The sequence below is a fragment of the Lithobates pipiens genome, unplaced genomic scaffold (assembly GCF_037356315.1).
Source record: "Lithobates pipiens isolate NorthernLeopardFrog02 unplaced genomic scaffold, aLitPip1_a1.2 Scaffold_22, whole genome shotgun sequence".
Classification (NCBI taxonomy): Eukaryota; Metazoa; Chordata; class Amphibia; order Anura; family Ranidae; genus Lithobates; species Lithobates pipiens.
Window position 1 is genome coordinate 151,755,402 of NW_027507784.1, and position 13,369 is coordinate 151,768,770.

Here is a 13,369-nt window from a genome sequence, read left to right on the forward strand (position 1 = left end):
CTATTACCTTTGTTTTCTTGATACAATAGGGCAGGGATGCCCAACCTTTTCAACAACAAGGGCCACTTAAGCGACTTGGTAACCAGTTGCGAGCCACAATGGGGTGGGAGGATGACAGGTCCGTGTACATTCTGCATGTGCAGAGTGGACACAGAACACTCTACTCTATGGGCCCTCCCATCCGCCCAGATGGAAAGGGACAGATCCCCTTCTGTTTTTTTTTCTTTTGGCAGATCGGATTGAAGGTATGCAGGTATAAACGGGCACAAGTCTGTTTACATTTTCTGCTCCATAGAGGTGAATGGAGGGTCTGATTGGGTCGGACCAATCATGTGAAAGGGGCCTAAGGCTGCTTTCACACTGATGTGCTGTGGCCTACCCAGAGCAATGCACCTCTGGCTTTTCTTGGGGTTAGCTGCACTTTGCCATAGAATTCTATTATATCCTGCAGGTGTTGTGTACTTTCTGAAAGCACACCAAACCCGTAGGTAATAACAGTGCAGTGCAGTCTGAAATCAGCCCAGCGCTATACAGGAAGCATCATCTTATGTGTCTCTGCTACACAACCGCTTGCTTCCTCTACCGCCGGCTTCATTCACAACACTGATGCTCTGGGATGCCAGGTCGGGAACCTGTGATCTGGGCTTGCCAACCAGCCATCCCAGAGCAGGAGGTCGTGGGCCACATCAGAGGGGCTCTGCAGGCCACTGGTTGGGTACCTCTGCAATAGGGTGAATAAAAGGTATTAACTTAGGACAGTATTATTCACTTATATTACTGGCAGAATGACAAGTGAAAATATAACCCAAGGGAGCCCCAACATCTTAGCAATGGCAAGCTGCAAGATTACATTTTTATTTTTGGATCTAGATATACGCAAACTAAAGAGATTTTTTTTGTCAATTAATGTGAAATAGAACGGCTTCATGTAAACATGTTAGTCATGTATCCACATTTTTATCCGAAACGGTATATAATAATGTATCAAGCCTACATAGGCATTTATTACACAAGAAATATAGAGAAAAAAAAAAAAAAAAAAAACACACCTTTCTTTCTTACTCATGCCAAGAAATGGGTATTATTTTCTTACCAAGAACAATTATTTTTGGTAATACTGATACGTACCCTACTGTTGTGCATGCTGTGAATTTTTTATACATTTTATTTTAGACACACTTGCTAAGCAAACACAACATTTCAGTAATTAAACAGATTAGCTGCAAGCAGTTTGCTTTAAAACGAGTGGCTTTTTGGAAAGTCCCTTCATAACATGACATTTTTTTTTTTTAGAAATAAGTACACTGATAAAAAAAAGCGCAGACTGCCTGAAAAAACGACTGATCTAGTCTTATCATCTTTATTCTTATGTTGGCTCTTTCCCAGTCAGAGACAAAGATCAAATTGGATTAATTGGCAAAGAGATTTACTTGCAGCTATACCATGAAGAATCTGAAGGTTTGACTTTGAAAATAAATGCTTGCCTTTTACGGCAATCCAATTACATTACCTGTTGTTCCAGGCTTGTAGCATCTCACAAAGGGATTGCTTCTTTACTATTATTGATTCAAAGACAGACTGAAGCTGTTGAGGAGTGTCAATGTTTGATGACAGCATCCTGGCCTGAAGTTTCTCAATCCAGTTCCTAAACTCAACCTCCTCCATCTGAAAGGGAGAGCATGAACAGAACAAAATTGGTAATGCTGCGACACAAACAATATTCAAAAACATTTTGCTTTCTAGAATAAAACTGTAGTAGCATGTGAAAAGAATTTCTGAACCTGGTTCAGAAACATACAGCTACATGAATTTAATGGGATTTTTGCGCTTCTATATATATATGCATGCAACAACCAATTGATACTAAATCACGCGTTAGGTTATTCTTTATACACTATATTACCAAAAGTGTTGAGACGCCTGCCTTTACACACACACACACACGAAATTTAATGGCATCCCAGTAGGGTTCAATATTGAGTTGGCCCACCCGTTGCAGTTATAACAGCTTCAATTCTTATAGGAAGGCTGTCCACAAGGTTTAGGAGGGTGTCTGATTGTTTGCCCATTCTTTCAGAAGTGCATTTGTAAGGTCAGGCACTGATGTGCATGAAAAGGCCTGGCTCACAGTCTCCGCTCCAATTCCTCCCAATGGTGTTCTGTTGTGTTGAGGTCAGGACTCTGTGCAGGCCAGTCAAGATCCTCCACCCCAAACTCACTCACCCATCTCTTTACGAGCCTTGCTTTGTGCACTGGTCCAAATCATTTGGTGGAGGTAGGAGGGGATTATGGTGTGGGGTTGTTTTTCAGGGGTTGAGTTCGGCCCCTTCGTTCCAGTGAAGGGAACTCTTAAGGTGTCACCATACCAAGACATTTTAGACAATTTCATGCTCCCAACTTGATGGTTATAGTTTTGGGATGGCCCCTTCCTGATCGAACATGAATGCGCACCAGTGCACAAAGCAAGGTCCATAATGACATGGATGAATGAGTTTAGGGTGGAAGAACTTGACTGGCCTGCACAAAGTCCTGACCTCAACCTGATAGAACACCTTTGGGATGAAATAAAGCAGAGACTACGAGCCAGGCCTTCTCTGCCACATCAGTGCCTGACCTCACAAATGCGCTTCTGGAAGAATGGTCAAAACATTCCCAAGTCACAAGACACACTTCTAAACCTTATGAACAGCCTTCCCAGAAGAATTGGTGCTGTTATAGCTGCAAAGGGTGTGCCAACGACTAATATGCAGTTAACATTCATGTAAAGGCAGTCGTCCCAATACTTTTGGTAATGAAGTGTAGGTATGCTGCCAAAATTATTCATCAAATGCAGTAAATTATCTCCATTTAAAACATTAAGATTAATAAACCATTTTTCATACATATAATAAATGAGCTTCGTAAAAAGTGCATCAGGATATTTAATATAGAATTTTAAAAGCCCAGAAAGTTGCTCAGCCTTTATAAATCTTATAAAAAGACACCCAACATACAAGTGTGCAACAGTGATTCCTCCACCACAAATATACAGCCTCTTACCAGAACGACTGATCTCTATACAGAGATCAATAGGTGATTGTGTACACGCCTTTAAACATTGATTATGTAATAGTCAGCATCCCGACTTAAATGAACCTATGTAAAATGTTTACATGTAAATCTTCTGCCACTAAATAAAAAGCACACAATGGCTGTGAAGAATGAATAAGCCATCTCTTGTACATGTGCCAGCACCAAGTACAGTAGAGATAGATATGGTGTCGAAAGGACAGACCCTTCAGTTAGGCAATATCAAATGTACTATACAATAGTTCTTGCATTTGAAAAGGACAAGAAAGCAAAAAGTGACCCACATTAAAGTGGAGGTTGCAGTAAAATGCAAGGTACACCCCTTCCCCTGTTATCACCTGCTGAATAATGTGTAAAATGTATCTGTAAAAGGTTAAAAAAAAAAAAAGTTAAGATTGATACTTACCTTATCCCTTATTCACCAACACAACCCCTAGGCAAGGGTGAAAATACGCTCCATTCAGCTAGATACTGGGAAATACAGAACAGCCCAAGTCTCACAGAAAGATGCCTTTGCAATTGACTTTGTCTTCTCATGAGATCCAGCCATCTCTCTATTCCTCAGGAATCTTCCCAAAAGCATGGCGATGTCATACCCAGCAACGCAGAAGACAGGTGTGAGAGGAGCAGAATTGCTTTTATTTTTTTCTTCTTCATCTTTACCAGTACATTGTGTACCTACTATTAGCAGGTTATGTTTAGGGCCTGTGTTAACGGACTTTGTATTTCCATAAAGACTATGGGGACATAAAACCAACTTTAAGCAGATCAAAGGGAGCTCAACTGCACAGTTCAAATGCATCTATCAATTAATTCTAAATAAATTCAGAAGCGTCTTAAACCGATGCCACCGAGACAGGCCAACACAGACTCTTACCAGAATAGGGGGCCTAGACATTGTAAGCAGACCTTGCACTGCACTGTATACTCCGTTTTAATAAATAAATCTACAAGAATAAAATACAGAAACTCGTACAGTATTTGGAAGTGAAGCTTACAGATGGAGGCAGAGAATGAAGTATTACCATAGCAAGCAGGAAGGAGTTTAACAAACCTGGCACTATATTTCTGCAACAGCTGCAAACCAGGTTATCAATTCCTTGGACAACAGTAAAGCCCAGTATGTTCTAGGTGAAGGATTATGTAACCACTGCACTGACAGATGGTATCATTCTTATCCAAGGATTGCAGTTTTTCCATTTTTAGAAAACATTTGTTTTGTGTTTTTTCAGCAAAATAAAAATCAGCCTGATGTAAATATTCTTAACATGTCTCAGGCCGGGTTCACACCAGTGCGGTGCGAATTCCAGCTACATTTTCTCTGAAGAGAAAAGGCAGCTGTTCAGCGGTGCCTCTCCATTCTATCTGCGCATCAGCTGAGCAGGGAGGGGGGGAGGGGAGGCGTAGTGAGAAGGAGAGATTTCTTGTTCAGAACGGAATGCATCTGCGAATCAGATGCATTCCCATAGGAGGATTATGTGCTTGTAATTCGCACCGCAATGCCCAGAAAACGCACACACATTTTTTTGTGCAATGCGCAGTGCGAATGCAACGCACATATGTGAATAAGATACATTCACTTGAACGTATTTTAAAAATGTCCTTGCGAATTGGATGCGATGTAAGCCACATCTAATTCGCATCAGTGTGAACGGGGCCTTAATGTTTTGAAAACCTCTCTTTGATGTACAACTCGTAATTCCGTAGATACACAGGGGGTAGCCATACAATATTTATTCACTGCACAAGTAGTCTCTGTTCCCAGCTTCACACACCAAGGGTAAGCAGTTACTGTATTTATTGGCGTATAACATGTACTTTTTCACCCTGAAAATTGGGTGCAAATAGTGTGTGCATGTTATACTCCAATACTGCAATTTGGACTTCCTAGGTGGGAATCAGGAGGGGGGCGGGATGAGTGCCCTCAGATTACATATAGCGAGAATCTCTTGTTTACTCAGCTGCCTCTATAATAGGAAGTACTATCTCCTGGGCCGGCATTGGACCAGTGTTCTATCATAGAAGCTGGTTCAGGAGGCAGGACTTTGTATTAAAGAGGCTGCCGACTGAACAGGAGATTCTCGCTGTATGTAATCTGATGGTACTCACCCCCCCCCCCCCTCCCTGACCCCTCCAAGGCAGGAGAAATCTGAGTTGAGGCTGCAGATGGGCATTGATCAAGCTGCATTCATGGCAATGGTGAGGCTGCAGATGGGCATTGATCAAGCTGCATTCATGGCAATGGTGAGGTTGCAGATGGGCATTGATCAGGCTGAATTCATGGCAATGGTGAGGGTGCATAGATGGGCACTGACCCTTATTTTGCTTCAAAGTTCTTTACTTAAAATTTAGATTTTCGTAAAAATTGCCTCCTAAAATCAAGGTGCGCGTTATATGCCTGTGTGCGTTATATGCTGATAAATACGGGTTGGGTATTACACCAAAATCAATACACTCCCAGTGCTGCCTGAAATCTTATTCTAACAGTTTTCAAAGCAAACCTGTATTTTGCCTGTACATAACTCAGTCCACTATAACCAACCATTGCTTGTTTTTCCACTTACTTTCATGTCACTTCAAATCTGCTGCCAAAGCTCCCCAAAGTCAAAACTTACAAAAGCTATGCAGGTTCTCACATAAAAAGGCTTAAGTTTTTGAAACAAGCACTGTGTTGTGGGGGAAGTACTGGGGATTGCCCCATGTTCCCCAAATCTAGATGTAGAATATATTTATCTAGGCTGCCGCAGCAGAATGCAATGGCTCAGGACAGAGTAGAAGGCAACTAAAAGCTGCTTGCAGTGCCTCCTGCAAAGCAAAGCTGTTAACTAAAAATTAGGTATTGTTTGGCAGCACTCTGAGCAGCTGCCTTTCTCACCTATTGTTCCTGAAAAAAAAAAAAAAAAAAAAAGCTTTAAAAGTTTTGCTTTTTGTCAACTTTTGCCAATTTTCGTGAAAGTACAACATAAGTTGTATTTTAGAGCCTGGTGGGCTTTGTGTGCAGGGAAATAAGTGCAAGCTCTTAGCATAATTTTTTAGTTCTGATACCCACATATCTGAGCATTTTAAAAGGATTTATTTAACCACTTAAGGACCGCCTCACGCCGATATACGTCGGCAGCACGCCACCGGCGGCGCGCTCCCCACCCGGTCCTGTGCTCCGTGACCCTGGCCGCGGGACCCGATCGCCGCTGGTTTCCCGCGATCGGGTCACAGAGCTGAAGAACGAGGAGAGGTCCGTGTAAACAAACCTCTCCCCGTGCTTCCCTGTGTGGCTGTCACGATCGTCTCTTCCCTTTTATAGGGAAGGACGATCAGTCACGTCACATGCCAGGCCACGCCCCCCTACGATAAAAAACAAAAAACAAAATTTAACGTCATACATAACACTACACTGCCCCCTAGTGGTTAACTCCTTCACTGCCAGTGTCATTTACACAGGAATCAATGCATTTAAATAGCATTGATTTCTGTATATCTGACAATGGTCCCAAAAATGTGTCAAAAATGTCCGATGTGTACCTCAGGGACGACGGCGATTCCCTACAGCGGGCACTTGCGGTTATAGACCGGTATGGGCACTATTCGGGAGTCCGGATAAACTGGGGAAAGTCCGTGCTATTTCCGCTCCATTCAGGGGCAGGTCCGACGGACTCTGATGGGCAGCTACAACGAGTATCTCAATTTCGGTATCTGGGGGTAGAGATCAGTAGGGATCTTGGGAAATACATTGATCTTAATCTTGCCCCTGTGGTGACCCAGATCACGCAGAAATGTGTGGCATGGAGGTCTCTTCCCCTGACCCCCGGTGGGTAGGGTCAATTTAATTAAAATGTCTATATTACCCAAACTTATCTATTTGTTTAGGCAGACCCCCGTCCCCATCCCCGCCTCATTCTTTAAGAAACTGGATAGTATAGTTGTCACCTTTGTTTGGAATGGGGGGGTCCCCAGGATAGCTAAATGTACCCTACAACTCCCAGTAGCAATGGGGGGCCTTGCCCTTCCTTGCTTTTTAAAGTACTATTGGGCGGCGGTTCTCGTGACACTTAAATGGTGGTTGGGTAGGCAGCCGGTGAACCCGGCGGCGGTGGTGGAGGGGGCCCTGTTGGGGACCCACTCTGATTTGCGAGATCTCATCTACAAAGGGCCCAGATCTAACTCGGGAGTTACGACGCCTATGAGGGCAACAATTCAAGTCTGGGACACGGTGTCCAAAAAGCTGGGACAACCGCACACCTGGTCCCCCGAGACGCCGTTGTGGGGTAACCCGCGTCTCCCCCATTTCTACTCCATCCCGGACCCGGTTGTCTGGACTAGATATGGGATCACTACGCTAGGGGATATAGTGTCTCAGGGACGGCTTCGCACGTTTGATGATTTGAAGGGTCTTAGGGGCCTTTCAAACCGTATGTTTTTTAGGTATATCCAGATCCGACACGCATATAGGTCCCAATTTCCCGAACTGATTACTCTCCAGATGTCGGATTTGGAAAAAGAACTTAGATCTCCTGAGCGGTCTAAAACAATGTCAATTATCTACAATGCACTGTCACTTTTGGACACTTCTAGAGTTTCCCAGCTGTACGAGACCTGGCGCAGGGACATTCCAGATCTAGGGGGGGAGGATTGGGAGGAGGGGATTCGGCAATACCTGACCCTGGTTGTGTCTTCCAGGGACAGGTTTGCTCAGCTGAAGTTTTTACACTGCGCCTATCTCTCTCCGAAGCGCCTAGCCAGGATGTATCTGGATAGGCCAGCGGCGTGCCCCAGGTGCGGTGTGGGGGAGGCGGACTTCTTCCATGTGGTCTGGTCCTGTTCGCTGATTAGGGATTTTTGGTCGAAAGTCCTGGAGGATATTAAATCTGTTGGTAAACTACATGTTCCTAATAGCCCCCTTCCACTTCTCCTGGGCATTTGGTCTGCTGTAGAGGCCCCTCAGCGGAAAAAACTGTTTGTGTTCTATGCTGCTATGTATGCCAGGAAGGCAATTATGCTTCAATGGAACCAGGCTCAGCCTCCTACCAGACAGCTGTGGTTAACGCTTCTCAATAGGGCGCTGCCCTTGTACAAATTAACGTATATGGGAAGGAATTGCCCTGGAAAGTTTGATAGAGTGTGGGCTGCTTGGGTAGAGGCAAAACAAGTGACTATTGGGTAGGTGTTCCTATATAGATTGACCAAGTCTGGTATTGACACTGACGTAATGTAGTGGCTGGGGTGGTGGGTGGCTGGGAACCTGGGATGAAGAGGAGTGGACCTGGCGCCCCTTCCCCTCACCCCCCCCCCCCTCTGGTGGAGTGGTCGGGACCCTGGTAGTACCTATGTGTTTATAACCTTGTGGGTGGGCTGTGGACCCGAAGACATGAACATTCGTTTTTAGATGTTCTAAATAAGTCTCCGGATATGTGATCTTTGTCTGTAACATCTGTCTATTTTGACTGTTTTTGGATTGTATGTACTGTTTGCCATAAATAAATAAAAATTTTATGTTAAAAAAAAAAATGTCCGATGTGTCAGCCATAATGTCACAGTCACAATAAAAATCGCTGATCGCCGCCATTACTAGTAAAAAAAAAAAAAATTATTAACAAAAATGCTATAAAAACTATGTTTTTTGTATATATTTTTTGGGGATATTATAGCAAAAAGTAAAAAATATTGCATTTTTTTTCAAAATTGACACAATTTTTGTTTATAGCGCAAAAAATAAAAAACCGCAGAGGTGATCAAATACCACCAAAAGAAAGCTCTATTTGTGGGAAAAAAAGGACGCCAATTTTGTTTGGGAGCCACGTCACATGACCGCGCAATTGTCAGTTAAAGCGACGCAGTGCCGAATCGCAAAAAGGGTCCTGGTCCTTTGGCTGCAAATTGGTGGTTAAGTGGTTAAAGCGGTTACTTAGCCTAATACAGTATATAGCAGAAAGTAGGCGCAATAGTGCTGAGAACTCCCTTTAGTGCTTTATCTACAAAGCTTGACATTTAAAGGCCAAGTTCACCTTTTGGAGCATATCACATATTTAGAATTTAACATGAACCCCCCAACCACTCATCCGCATAGCCACAACATTCACTCACAGGAACCTGTGAATGAGTACCACAACTCCCATTTTCCACTGTAGTAGACAACTTGTAGTTCCCAAAGAATGGAGAGGGTGCTGCAGCTTTCAAACAGAAAACCTGTATAGAGGTACGGACTGAGAGACAGAGCTGTACGGCTGGTCCGCAAGCACCCGACTTTGCACCCCTGATCTACTGATCATGGCTCATATGCGCCGTAGACTCCTGTGGGAAAATAAATGCACATTTTTTTGACCTTAGCCTTTAAAGGCATTCAATGGTCACATCATACACTTTCATTGTAGAACTTTAGCATTATAACAGCACCACAAACAATGGTTATTTTTGACAATCCAATATAAGCTTATTTGAAAAAAATCTACTTTCCTGTTGCGAGTTCTGCCTGGCTACTGGTCATCTCTTCACAACTCTCTGGCTTCCCTTTATGCTTTTCAGCTTTCCTCTGCTGTTTACTTTCGCTGCATAGGACTACATATCCCATGGCACTCGTCTGCCTGCAAACAGTAATTCCTCTGACTCCGCCTCCTGAAACTACTCCCCAGCACCTCTGTAGTACAGAAGGCAGGCACTGTGAATTATGTGACACAGCAGTGCTTACTAACAGGCCATAGTAAATATGTGTTACAGAATTCAAGAAAGAATGGGGATCTTCACATTTATTTTTTTTACAAATTTCGAGATCATTTGGATTAATAGGAGTAGGCTAGAAATCATTAATACAATGTGGAAATATATAAATGTAAAATTGCCACTATCGATACTCTAATACAAGAACACAATTATCAAATAGCAAGCAAAAAAGCAAAATTCGGTTTAAAGTAAACTGAAAGCATAACTCAAAGTATGAGCATACTAAAAAAAAAAAACAAAAAAAAAAAAACATGCATATACTTTCCTTTTAAGCATGGAATATCCAGAGAGGGCGAAAGATGATTTTGACTTACTGTAAAATCCTTTTCTCTGAGTACATTAGGTGACACAGGATGAAGTAATATGGGTACATTGGGTTATGTTGCTGCCATTTAGGAGAATGGATACTAGCAAAAAATGCCGCAAGACTTCCTGCCTCATACCCAGAACACAGTCCAGTATCACAGCGGCACACAGCCATTCACAGAAAGTGGTGTATTCCATCAATGAATACAAAGCTTTCTCTGATTGGTTAGGTCAGAGGTTGTGACATCAGCCCGCCTCTCTAACCTAGCCAAGTGGTAAAGTAGTCCAAGAAAAGGATTTCACAGTGGTCAAAAATGTTATCTTTTTATATCGCAGATTAAGGGGCAAAGGCTAAAGTCATTTCAGATACTTTCTTAGCTGCATTATTTTTTTTCCTCTTCTGTTTTACTTTGGGGATCAAGGCAGTAACAAGTCTCCTGTTTTATAGTACCTCCATGCCGTATGGAGGGGGGGCACAGGGGCCACCTTTGTACAGCATTGTTGTCAGTCGGGGGGGGGGGGGGGGGAGCGCGCTAGATGGACTATCAGATTTAAACACACTAAACAAAGAAGAAGAGGAAAGAAAAAGAAGGAAGGAGGATGCAGCCATCACATTCAAGATTTGGTAAGTTGCAATACAATAAATGTTTGCTTTTGGGTATAATACCGCTTTACTGAATGTGTGGACAACCAGGTGGCAGCATTGCAGGCCTAAGAAACAGACGCCGGATACTAAAGTTGATGAAGCACTAACTGATCAGGTTGCCACCTACAGGTACAATCAGGAATGACAAAAAAGTCAGGCGGTCTTAAAGAACCAGCAGCCTACAGACAGACATGAATAGTGTGCAACACAGACAGCGGAGGGAAATCTCCTTGGGATGTCAAGGAGTAAGACCAGAGATTGGAGAATGATGTTCTGGCTAAAGTGTCTCCATGTATTGCAAGAAAGGGTAATGTTGCCAACTCGGAAGCGTGATTCACAGAGGTGATGGCAACGACAAAAGCAACCTTCTGGAGAACTGACAGAACCAGGCTGAGATCCCATGGAGCCACTAGGAAAGCCTTCCTCTATAGCTCAATGTGCACAGGTGTCTGAATAGATAATGCAAACATGTTGCTAGAAAAAGTGCCAATGTCACACATTTCCGCACTTATTGCATTTAGATGCATATGAGCGTAAACTTGTTCTATTGGCTAGAGTATTCATTTATTCTAGCCACTAGAATAAAATTGTGTGTGTTTAGATGCACTTACACATGTACGGGTATACATTTCACTGATCCTCCTCTCTGCATGAAGATTAAGGGCATTTAATTTTTCTACATCCTTAAACACAGCTCTTAAATGCCTGTAAACAGAATATGCATCTTTTTTACACTTTATTTTAAATTATTTATATAGTGCCATCAATTTACGTAGCACTTTACATTATAATATGCACACACACATTATGTATATGTATATGTATATGTATGTGTATGTGTATGTGTATGTGTATGTGTATGTGTATGTGTATGTGTGTATGTGTGTGTGTGTGTGTGTGTGTGTGTGTGTGTGTGTATATGTATGTATATGTATGTATATATATATATATATATATATATATATATATATATATATATATATATATATATATATATATAAAAAATTAGATTTACATCAGTCCCTTTCCTCGAGGCGCTTACAATCAAAGGTCCTTTACTCACATCCATACATACTAGGGACAATTTAAACTGGAGCCAGTTAAACCACCAACATATCTTTGGAGTGTGGGGTGAAATCTGAGTGCCCAGAGGAAACCCACACAGGCTCAGGGAGAACATGCAATCTAACCACTTAGCCATTGGGCTGCCCATATACACATTGGATAACTTAATGCTGCTTTTAGAGGTGCAAAGTAAAAAAAAATGCCAGCCACCTCACAGTGGTATTTTTTTCTGCCCATGTGCCCAAGGAATGAGAAAGCAAGCAGAATTTTTTTGCTAGCCCTGCGACCAAAAATGTCACAGCAGGAGCCACAAATGTTAACCCAAGGAAAAGAACTGGATCAAGTAAAGCATTGCCAAACTCCCTGCAGAAAGACAGTGGAGGTAGAAATGGGCCCATACAGATACACAGGCAATAGAGAGGCAGAATTGAGGAGGAGACCTACCTCTTCTGTAAAGCCTTCCTCATCCAGTGGGCACAATCCCTAAGAAGTCTTCAAAGATAGGGTTTCACCAGATGGCTTCACCGAGGTCTTAGACTTGTAAAGCCTTCTGCAGCTAACCCACACATTAAAACACAGATGTCAAAGACAGCAACTTCAGTAGAGCCCAGTCCCTGCAGAACAAATTACATGGTGACCCCCGCATCTTCCTCACAGCAGGGCCCAGGTATTGCCTCCATGGCAATGTGAAGGACTAGCCAATCCTGAATGCTGCAAAATGAACCCTTTTTGGCTCGGCAGCAAGCAATTGTGGAAACTTGATAGAAGAAGATGGAATATTGTTAAAAGGGAACAATAAACATTTTACTTCTTTCAAAGGAGCAAAGATGCCCGTTATCCTAGGACACTAGAAAAACATTTGAGCATGAAGGTAGTGGGAGCAGTTATACTAATTTATCTTTACAGCTTTGTTTGCCAATATCCAATCTCCTGAAGGCAGCAGCGCAACCAAAATGTACCCAATTTACTTCATCCTGTGTCCCTTAATGTATGATGAATACATGTATTTTCTTATCAGAATGCAATGCTCACAGAATATTAAAAAGTAATATAAAGCTTTGTCAGTGCCATAAAAGGAAACATGTATTGGTGTATTTTTTTCAAAGTTGTTACACTGGATTGCCTGGAGATTCGATTTGATAATCACATATGCTTTTCTCATTTTGAATTTCATTACCTCTTTCTTTGCAAAGAGATCTTCCATCTTTTCCTCTCTTGTCTTGCTAAATGTGTCTGTCTTTAGAGATGTGAGCCGATCGTCAACTGCTAAATACACCTGTGTCACCCTGTCAAGACATTGTGGAAGGAGCAGTATTACATTAGGAGGTAAAACAGTTACTATGGATACTGGTGTAAAATTATGGACTGGAAGATAAAAAAATAAAAAAGTTACCACCTTTAGGAAAGCCTTAATACTTTAAGTCAATCAAGACTCCCAAGTTATTTATATTCATGCAAAATTAACTGCATTACAAAACGATTTAACCTCCTTGTCTTGGTTTGGAGACCCAGATACAGACTATATTATTTAAACCTCAATCAAAGCCCAGGTTTATGGACTTCAACTGACCT

General features: G+C 42.3%; 1 protein-coding gene across 3 annotated transcripts in view; it reads right to left on the minus strand.

Annotated features, from left to right (window-relative positions):
• PIKFYVE (phosphoinositide kinase, FYVE-type zinc finger containing) overlaps window positions 1–13,369 on the minus strand; it is a 390,505-nt gene that overhangs the window by 213,898 nt on the left and 163,238 nt on the right. For all 3 annotated transcript variants that reach the window (XM_077448459.1, XM_077448458.1, XM_077448457.1), the window contains 2 exons: window positions 12,975–13,083; window positions 1,511–1,665 (listed from right to left, as the gene is read on the minus strand). In XM_077448459.1, the coding sequence (XP_077304585.1) occupies window positions 1,511–1,665; window positions 12,975–13,083 (264 nt within the window). The remainder of the gene's footprint in view (window positions 1–1,510; window positions 1,666–12,974; window positions 13,084–13,369) is intronic.